This window comes from Carassius auratus, chromosome 9 (assembly GCF_003368295.1).
Source record: "Carassius auratus strain Wakin chromosome 9, ASM336829v1, whole genome shotgun sequence".
Lineage (NCBI taxonomy): Eukaryota > Metazoa > Chordata > Actinopteri > Cypriniformes > Cyprinidae > Carassius > Carassius auratus.
In genome coordinates, this window is record NC_039251.1 from 2,917,031 (window position 1) to 2,927,347 (window position 10,317).

General features: G+C 41.2%; 3 protein-coding genes across 6 annotated transcripts in view; all 3 read left to right on the forward strand.

Annotated features, from left to right (window-relative positions):
- LOC113109173 (NACHT, LRR and PYD domains-containing protein 12-like) overlaps nt 1–10,317 on the forward strand; it is a 1,059,377-nt gene that overhangs the window by 517,142 nt on the left and 531,918 nt on the right.
- The window catches only part of LOC113109178 (NACHT, LRR and PYD domains-containing protein 12-like), a 365,574-nt gene that overhangs the window by 42,684 nt on the left and 312,573 nt on the right, over nt 1–10,317 (forward strand). The gene's annotated exons all lie outside the window — the stretch shown is intronic.
- On the forward strand, nt 6,058–9,875 carry LOC113109207 (uncharacterized). The gene is made up of 5 exons (XM_026272865.1): nt 6,058–6,519; nt 6,570–8,022; nt 8,310–8,384; nt 8,546–8,926; nt 9,550–9,875. The coding sequence occupies exons 2-5, from the start codon at nt 7,797–7,799 to the stop codon at nt 9,732–9,734; spliced, it is 867 nt and encodes a 288-aa protein (XP_026128650.1). The 5' UTR covers nt 6,058–6,519; nt 6,570–7,796; the 3' UTR covers nt 9,735–9,875.

Sequence of the window (10,317 nt, forward strand, 5' to 3'; positions counted from 1 at the left end):
GCTCTTGGGTGGGCTCTCCAAGGAACAGTAATGGGTCCCACAGACCAGGCACCAGTGCAGCAATGTTTCTTTATCTCCACAGCTCACACAGATGATCTTCTCTACAGAAATGTGGAAAGGTTATGGCAATTGGACGTATTGCCCTTTCGCAATGAGAAGCTGGTGGTCCGGTCCAGACAAGATAACGAGGCTATGCAGCTGCTTGAGTCTCAAACGCAGCAAGTCAGTGTACAGGGTGTACAACGTTATGCCACCCCACTTCTGTGGAAGACAGGTGCCCTTAAGCTCAAGGGATCTATGCAATCTGTTCTTGCAAACCTAAGAAGTACTGAAAGGAGACTCCAGAAAGACCATGTGAAGGCCTCAATCTACTCAGGAGAGATTGCTAAACTCATTGAAGCAGATTATGTAGCCAAACTGAACCAAAGGGAAGCAGCCCAGGCAGAAGAATCATGGTACCTGCCCCACCATCTGGTGAGCCATAACAATAAACCACGACTGGTTTTTAACTGTTCATTCAAACACCAGGGTCTTTCTCTTAACAATCAACTCCTGCCTGGCCCTGCTCTTGGACCATCACTGTTGGGCGTCCTTCTGAGATTCAGAGAGCATCATGTGGCTGTACGTGCAGATATTAAGGGCATGTTCCATCAGGTTCGTCTCCTACCAAAGGACAGACCCTTTCTCCGTTTCATTTGGAGAGACCTGCAGAGCGAGAACCCTCCAGATGTATATGAATGGCAGGTCCTACCATTTGGTACAACAAGCAGTCCATGCTGTGCCATCTTCGCTCTGCAACATCATGCTCATAATTCTGAAGCCGAATATCCAGGGTTACAAGAAATAGTACACCAGAGCTTCTATGTGGACAATTGTCTCACAAGCTTTCGTACTGTTGCTGCAGCCAAACAAAAAGTGGATCAACTACGCAGCATGTTAGCAAAAGGAGGATTCAACCTCAGACAGTGGGCTAGTAGTCACCCAGCCGTGATTGCTCATCTTCCTACTGAAGCCCGCTCCTCCGCTACAGAGCAGTGGTTGGTCCAAACCCATGTTGAACCAATGGAGCCTACATTGGGGCTTCGTTGGAACTGCGCAACTGATAGCCTTGGCTATCATTACCGGCCTATTGAGCATGCAGCCCTGACAATGAGAACAGCCTACCAGGTGCTGGCATCTCAGTATGATCCATTGGGGTTTATACTACCATTTACCACAAGGGCTAAGGTAATCATCCAACAGTTGTGGACAAAAAAGAGAGACTGGGATGATCCAAATCTACCGCCAACCCTTAAGGCGGCCTGGATAATTTGGGAGAGTGAGCTAGAACATCTCAGGACATTATCCATTCCTCGCTGTTACCTAACGGTCTTCACAACTCCAGCAGAACAGAACATTTCCCTCCATGTGTTCTGCGATGCCTCTGAAAAAGCATATGGGGCAGTGGCATATTTTGCAATTCAATCCGACAGTGTCATTCACGTTTCCTTCATAATGGCCAGATCGAGGGTTGCTCCAAAGAGGCAGCAGTCAATGCCTCGTCTGGAGCTTTGTGCTGCCTTAGCTGGAGCACAGCTAGCCAAACTGGTGAGGAATGAGACCACTCTCTCCATCAGTCAGACAATCCTATGGACAGACTCCTTGACTGTGCTGGAATGGATTCAATCAGACTCCTGTCGATATAAAGTGTTCATCGGAACTCGAGTCTCCGAGATACAGGAGCTAACTGATCACAGATCATGGAGGTACGTGAATACACAGGACAACCCCGCTGACGACATAACACGAGGGAAATCACTCCAAAGTCTGGCTGAGCCTAGTCGCTGGAGTCAAGGACCTCCATTCTTGAAACAAAACGAAGAACACTGGCCTAAAAAACCTGAACTCACCCAGTCAGAGGGAGTATCCGAATTAAAAGGACTTCCAAGCTACTGCCTAATAGCATTTGACATTGTCTCCAACCTCCCTGATTCTACCCAGTTCAAATCATGATGTGAATTAGTAGAAGCAACTCGACGGGCCTGTCATGGGGCGGCCACATCGGATTGTGCTTCCAGTGAGCCTATAACAAGCAAAGAGGCAGAAGCTGTCCTGATAAGAGCATGCCAACTCCAGAGCTTTCCTGAAGAAGTTGCTGCCCTCAAGGCAAAGAAACCAGTTCCTGCACACAGCCGATTAGTCAGTCTTGCTCCAGAATGGGATCCACTGAAAAACATGATAAGAGTTGGAGGCAGATTAAGAAGGTTAGCAAACTCAGACCCAGAACAAATCCACCCTATTGTGCTGGACTCCAGACACACAATAACGAAGCTCCTTATCAAAGAATTTGATGAGCGTCTGTTACATCCAGGAGCAGAAAGAGTCTACGCTGAAATAAGGAGACAGTACTGGATTCTTAGAGGGCGTCAGGCCATAAAGTACCATCAGCTACACTGTCTGTCCTGTCAGCGATGGAGAGCTCAGCCAAAGGTCCCACAGATGGCAGATTTGCCACCAGAATGCCTCCGATTGCTCTGTCCACCTTTCCACTCAACTGGTGTTGACTGCTTTGGCCCATACCTGGTCAAAATCGGGAGAAGAAATGAGAAACGCTGGGGACTAATCTTCAAATGTCTTACAACTAAGGCAGTACACATTGAGCTCCTCAATTCAATGGATGTAGATGCCTTCCTTCTTGCGCTCCGCCGGTTCATAGCCAGAAGAGGTAAACCACACGAGATCCGTTCGGATTGTGGCACCAATTTCCGGGGAGCTGACAGAGAATTACGGGAAGCTTTCTCAATTATGGAGCCAGAACTCAAAGTTCAGCTTTCAGACTATCAAATTAGCTTCATGTTCAATCCACCTAGTGCTCCACACTTTGGCGGAATATGGGAGCGTGAAGTCCGTTCCATAAAGAATGCTCTCCTGGTGGCTCTCGGAACGCAAGCTGTCACAGAAGATGTTCTGTCCACAGTCCTAGTGGAAGTAGAAGGGATCCTCAATTCGAAACCATTAGGATATGCCTCATCAGATGTTGCTGACATGGATCCGATTACTCCTAATATTCTCCTTATGGGGCGGTGGGATGCATCGCTGCCTCAGGTGGCATACGCTCCAGGAGACATGGGGCGGCGGCGATGGCGGCACTGTCAGAACATGGTGGACCAGTTCTGGATTCACTTCACTAGAAACCACTTGCCTACGCTCCAGACCCGACAGAAGTGGCATAAGGCTTCAAAGAACCTGGAAGTTGACTCTGTCGTACTGATTGTGGATCCGCAGCTCCCAAGAGCTCAGTGGCCCATAGGCAGAGTTCGAAAGACATTGCCCAGTAGTGATGGATGTGTGCGGACTGCTGAAATCGTCGTTAATGGTAAAGTTTACACCAGACCAGTTGCCCGCCTGATAGAGTTACCTGCTTTAGAAGGTAATACCAAAGACATTTAGAGAATTCCCTTTATTACCCATTTGCTGCTCAAATGTGGGGGCGGCTGTTGTGAATTCTTTCCTTTTTAAGTTTAAGAGTTGCGATCTGCGTTATGTTTCAGTAATGACTTGCGTAAATAACGTAGTGCAGGATTCATAGTATGTACGGTTGTAACGTGACCGGTTATTCACTGTTGCTTCAGCACGGCAGACCCGCCGCGCGCTCTCACTCAGGTGCAGTGTTTATGTGCAAGAGAAAGTGCTAACTTTAACAGTGTTTATGATGTTATTGATGTTATTGATGTTTAGCGATCTTTTTGAGTGTAATTTGATCCTGTTTAACGAGCGGTTTAGCCCGCTAGCATCGCAGCGTGCATTGTTCATGTTTACAATTTTATTACATTGAAGTGACATTTCATGGTGATAATACCTTCCAGCAGCTATTATTACTAACTTCTGTATTAATGATACATTCTCATTTCTATATATATTTTAAATTTCGATGTTTGTAATTTTACTAAGCAGACTATTCTCACAGATATATTGCTGATACATTTCTCAGTTAATATTCTATATATCAGCGCATTTCACAGTTGTTTATTATAGAGTTTGTTATATGTTGAGTTATTGGTAATATGTGAACAATGAGTATTTATATCTGTTGTTTTATTTATTTCAGAAACTACCTCAAATACACTTACATGTGTGTTAGGTCACATCTTGTGCAATAAATCATCAAATAAATATGATGACTCCGACTCCTTGACAAGAGTTCTGCAGCGGTCAATAAATATTAACCAGCATTCAGTGGGGCAATCCCCAACACATTCTTTGGTCGAAGTTTTCAGATCGGGACTTTGGAGACTGTTCGCGACTCGGTTGATTCAGATCGGCACTTCGGAGCATGTTCGCGTCTCGGTTGATTTAGATCGGCACTTCGGAGCATGTTCGCGACTCGGTTGATTCAGATCGGCACTTCGGAGCATGTTCGCGACTCGGTTGATTCAGATCGGCACTTCGGAGCATTTTCGCGACTCAGTTGATTCAGATCGGCATTTCGAAGCATGTTCGCGTCTCGGTTGATTCAGATTGAGACTCCGGGGACTGTTTGTGATTTTTTTTTTTTTTTTATTCAGATCTGTACTTCGAAGCAAGAAGTGTTTGTCAAACAAATTTGAAATATTATTATGAAGTAAAACAACTTTTTTATTTTAATATACATTAAAATCTATTTTATTTCTGTGATTGTCAGCATCATTCCTCCAGTCTTCAGTGTCACATGATCTTCACAAATCAGAATAATATGATGATTTATTATCAGAGTTGTGCTGCTGAAACTGTGATACTTCTTTCAGGATTCTTTGATGAATGAAATGTTAAAAAGAAGAGCATTTATTTAAAATAGAAGTCTTTTCTAACAATAAACAATATAGTTCAAAAGTTTATAACTCTTTTAGGATGTTAAATTGATAAGAAGTGAAATCAAAGATTAATATTGTTAGAAGAGATTTATATTTTGAATAAACGCTGTTCTTTAAAAAAATATATATACATCGAAGAATCCGGAAAAAAGTATCGCAGATTCCAAAATAATATTTGGCATCACAACTATTAATAATTCTAATAATAAATCATCATATTAGACTGATTTCTGAAGATCATGTGACACTGAAGACTGGAGGAATGATGCTGAAAAAACAGCTGCACATCACAGTAATAAATTATATTTTAAAGGATATTAAAATATAAACCATTATTTTATATATTTTATTTTGATAATTTTGAATTATTACTGAAATACAACCTTTTTTTTTTGCATCAAACAGTTCATTGAACAATAATAAATGAATTACCTGAAGCTGACAATGAAGTAAATGTATAATAATTAGCAAATATTATTAATTTAGCGCTGTAAACGAGCGTGTGATGGGGCGGAGACGCGCCGCGGAGCGTCAGACGCGCGTGAGGACCAAACACAGCAGAACGGTAGGAAACTTCACTCCTCTTATTATTTCTCTTTTACCATAGCGATTTATTTTTAGATACTTGGTCTGAGTCTTTCATAGAGTTGTAGAGTTATTAGAGAAATAGAGTTATTTTTTACATTCTTTGGTCGAAGTTTTCAGATCGGGACTTCGGAGCCTGTTCGCGACTCGGTTGATTTAGATCGGCACTTCGGAGCATGTTCGCGTCTCGGTTGATTCAGATCGGCACTTCGGAGCATGTTCGCGACTCAGTTGATTCAGATCGGCACTTCGGAGCATGTTCGCGACTCCGTTGATTCAGATTGAGACTCTGGGGACTGTTTGTGATTTTTTTTTATTCAGATCTGTACTTCGAAGTGTTTGTCAAACAGTGATAACTGAATATTTGGGCCTGAGGCTTTTTTTTCTAACCTGTCGATTTGATTTTTAAATGATTTCAATGACAGGAAGTTGCATGTGTTGTGTTTTATGAATTGTGGATGGATTCATCAACTGAGAAATAAAGTTGAACAGAAATGATCATCAACTCTTAAAGATGATGATGAAAAGAAAAGGTAATATTGCATATACAATTATATCCAAGTATGAACTAACTTGCACAATACTGTAAATATTCTTACTCTACCCTAAATCAGTGAAAATGTTTGGCTCAGTTTACAGAAAGTGTACGTCACACCAACACAGTCTCACTCGCTACTCGTCAAATGTCTGACGCATGGTCAAGGGATCTGGCGTCACTTTTTTGACGCACTGGGTATACCTTTGACGTCTTTTTTCAACGTGGGGGGTAGTCCGATAGACTTCTATGGAACTAAACAGCGTTGAAATTTGACGTCTTGTTTCAGCACACCACAACCCATTGTCTGCCTCGTATGGATCTAGACTACAATAAATAAAAATAAAAAGGAACAGGTTACAAAAAATGATCTATGCCAAGGTGAGTCAAATGGCGGCCCCCAAATGGCGGGTTTTTGATGTTTAAAAAGCCTCGCAATCTGATATCAAAGCGCCCGCAAAGGTTTAGCGCGTTCATCAGCGGTGAGTTTAACAACGCTCACCTGCAGGGAAAACGGCATTCAGAGATGAGTTTAACAACGCTCACCTGCAGGGAAAACGGCATTCAGAGGTGAGTTTGACCAAAGCAACGCTCGACTGCAGGTAAAACAGCATTAAAAGGTGAGTTTAACAACGCTCCAAGGCGCGTGCAAGTAATCATTGGTAGGACACCGCTTTAACTATAGCATGCTGGATAACGTATTTTTATCAGAGGTTTGTTGATTTTAATAAATGCATATAAATGCTACGATTGTGTTCAATTAATCTTTTTATTATTATTATTATTATTATTATTATTAAATCCTCTAAATTAATAACGCTGACGTCACCGTATGGGCGATCCCAAGGTCCATTGCGATTTTCCACTCGGTAAGTAAAGTAATGTTAGAAGGCTTAATTAATAAAGATCGATACTATTCTTACATTTACACATCAAAACTGTTGAATCAGGACAAGAAGTTGTGTTTAGGAACTTTACATTTTTTAAGGTGGCCATATCTTATGACGATAAATAATGGAAAACATTCTAAAAAAATGGCTTTCTGTACCAAATGTGCAGGCTAGCAAAGTTAGCTAATTGAATTCAAGTTAATTTTTTGTCGCATATAATCATGTAAGGTACAATCATAAGAGAATGTAAGATTTTCATAATGAGACATAACGTGTTACAGCAGCTATAATGTATTTCTGCGTTGGGATTCTTCTTGTGGTTGTATGTCGTTGCTCTTTCTTTGCCAAGTGTTTTGTGCCCATTTATATACAGTAAAATTATCACAGGGAAAAGGAAATAAACCAGTTAAAGAAATATTTTTCCTTAGTACAAAAGTAGAATTAATAACTTATAAAACATATTAAAAAAAATGGCACTGATTATCAGCCAAACTGGCATTTTGAATGGTTGGTATCAATATCAGCCATGATTGTAAAGATCAGTCCATCCCTTTTGAGCTATTGTATTGTGAGTTTTCAGGCAACACCCAGCCCTACAGTATTCTGGCCTAATACTATAAGCACCCACAGACCTCCCCGCCACATCCCAAACCATGGGCAAACTTGACCAACATTTTCTCAAGTTCTTAAACCTTTCAGTTTTTCAGTATATATGTATTTGTATGTAGCATGATCTTTAAATCTGAATGTATTATCTTTCCCTTCTCTCAACAGGTCCCCTTGTTCCTTCATCATTTATTTTAAAACTTCTGTTTCATTAAAAAGCAAAAACAAAGGCACTTTTAAGAGCCACGTTTGTCTATTTAATTGTTGTTAGTCCGTCTAGTTCTCCGTGGTTCTTGCTCATTTGCTCTTCCCCCTATCCCTTTAGTGTTGTTTTGTTTGTCCTTGTTCGTCATGAGTGACCATTCCAATTTCGAACAGGTCCTTGATGAGCTTGATGAGCTTGTTGAACATTCTGAATTAAATTATGAACTCCAGAGCTTGGATGATTTCATTAATAAGATGTCGGGAGAACAGGAGGCAGCACCATCCACCAGCCATCAACCTGTCAGGTGGTTGAAGAGAGACAGTGATGGAAATGTTGTCTATGACAGACCAAGGTCATCCCGAAACCAAATGGGTCAGTTTTATTTTTCAGTTATATTACTTAAAGGAGAACTCCTGTGATTGTTCACATATATCTAAAATGGAGATGTAGATTGTTTTACCTCTTGGGATTGAATACATGAATCAGTCATGTGTCTGGTATGAGATATGCAGTTTTTATGACATACTCACCAAAGGGGTATAGACAACGTAATTGGGCTAATAAAAGTTTGTATCATTGTGTGGAATAAAATGAGCTTGTCAAAATCTTTGGAATTGTAATGCTGTAAAGGTTGATTTAGGTTTTATTTTCTGCTACAGCTAGTCACAGCTACAGTCGTAAGGCTGGTGCTCATCCTAGAATGTTGGACAGCTACTGTCCTCCTGACACTGTTGGTATGTTCTTTTTTTGTCGCTATCAGTTCATTTTGTTTACAGATTCTAATAATTAGAATGTAAATTACATGTTTTTGCAACAGGATAACCGACAACATCCATGTTACATACTTTGATAGTGTAGAAATTATTTTTTTAAATATGATGTACTATTTTAACAGAGACTTTCCTTGAAGAGCGAAACCACTCACAGGGTGATGACTTGGATGATCAGGAAACGGCACCAGCACCACCACGGGCCTCTTCAGACTGGTCTACTCGAAAAAGTCTCCTCTCAGAGAGGTGGGAGAAAGAAAGAGCCTGTCTGGTGAATACCATGGTAGCACAACAAAATGTGACAACTCAGATCTGCCAACAATGTGGCATCAGTCCAGCTGCTGTCCGTTGTCGTGACTGCAGACCACAACCATTTTTCTGTGCTGATTGTGATGTCAGTATACACCGAAACCACGTATTCCACAACAGGGATGCAACAATAGCTGGATTCTTTCAGCCATTGCCTCCAACAACCTGTGTCGTGGAGAGGGCTCTTTCCCAGTGTGGTAAGCTGTATTTCTTTTTTTTCTTTCTTTTTTTTGAGTGTCCCATTTAGGGCTGCACAATTAATGCAATCACAATTGCAATATGATCCAACGCAACTGCCTAATGGTAAAATCTGCAAATAATCATGCTTAGGTACATTTGTGACATTTGACTTGTATATTCACGTCATCCTCCTTGACTGTGCAACTTCTGGTTGGTGGGTCTGCGTAGTGCGTAAAGGGTACAAAAATTCTGATTGGCGAACTTCAGTCAGTCAGTGGGTGTTAGTCTTGTACACTGGCTGTGCTTACCTATCAGAGGTGGCACAAATTAAAGAGACATTTGGAATATTGAACTAAATCAAATCATTCACATTCAAAAATCATATTGGAAATGGTAATCGCTTTATCTGTCAGAAAAAGCGCAATTATATATTGTGCAGCCCTAGTCCCATTCTCAGTTTATTTAAATAACTTTACAGTATAATAGGCCTCTCAGGAATCTTTTGAGTACTTTCTCTGAAACACACTTTATCTTTAAAGCTTTTCAAATCATTTATTAAAAAAAAGGATTACAGAATACTTCCGAGTTAGTACATAGTACGATGCATGTCTTTAATCCCTGCATATGATGTGTCTTTCAGTGTGTATTGTGCCGTTGGAGATGCCCAAAAAAATATGTAGTTGTTCTCCAGGATCGTTGAGTGTCAACACAGGAAAAGTTGTTGCTGTGGTTACAATGAATGGTAAGAATAAGATGAACTTAAGGGAACATTCCAGATCAAGTGGCTCTAGTGTCCATATCACATTCTGGGCAAAGTGCCCATAGGGACCTGGGTTGGACTTTAACCTGATTCCACCCCATAGGGCTCTCCCACTTGCTTCCTGACACTTTCCATTGTCCTATTTGAATAAAAAAAAACTGCTTATCTATTTCTATTCAAACGTTCCCTATAGTGGTCTGCGCTGGGCAGGATTTTCAGTCCTGCACCCCCCCCCCCCTTTCCTGCAATATTCGGTCCCGTTCTGCAATGTGTTGTTTAAGTCCCACTCCCATCCGCATCGATAACCGTATGTGCATCTCCCGCCTGTGAAAGACCACAGGATAGGCAGGAGGGATGTTCAGTTTTGCATTATTTCACGAAAGATGCATTTGACAACTGAGAAAGACTGCCAGATGTCTGATTTTAAGTTTCTTGGTTATGACTGTACTCTATGGGTGATTATAATGTAGGCTACTTTTCTTTAGAAATTCAAGAACATCTGAAGTAGCCCAGTGGTGTCCACTTCTTCTGTCATGCTTTCAATTTCAAGTTTCAGATAGAGCAGCGGGAAAGAATTGAAACCACGTAAACAACATTGTCAGTTAGACTGCTTAAACACCTTCTTTTTTTTATTGCTGCCTAACATAT

What these genes read in the sequence shown, in the direction of transcription:
- LOC113109207 (XM_026272865.1), top strand. Translation starts at nt 7,797, where the DNA reads ATGAGTGACCATTCCAATTTCGAACAGGTCCTTGATGAGCTTGATGAG. An exon ending in GTCATCCCGAAACCAAATGG is followed by an intron (nt 8,023 to 8,309) that starts GTCAGTTTTATT and finishes TTTCTGCTACAG; the next exon opens with CTAGTCACAGCTACAGTCGT. An exon ending in CTGTCCTCCTGACACTGTTG is followed by an intron (nt 8,385 to 8,545) that starts GTATGTTCTTTT and finishes CTATTTTAACAG; the next exon opens with AGACTTTCCTTGAAGAGCGA.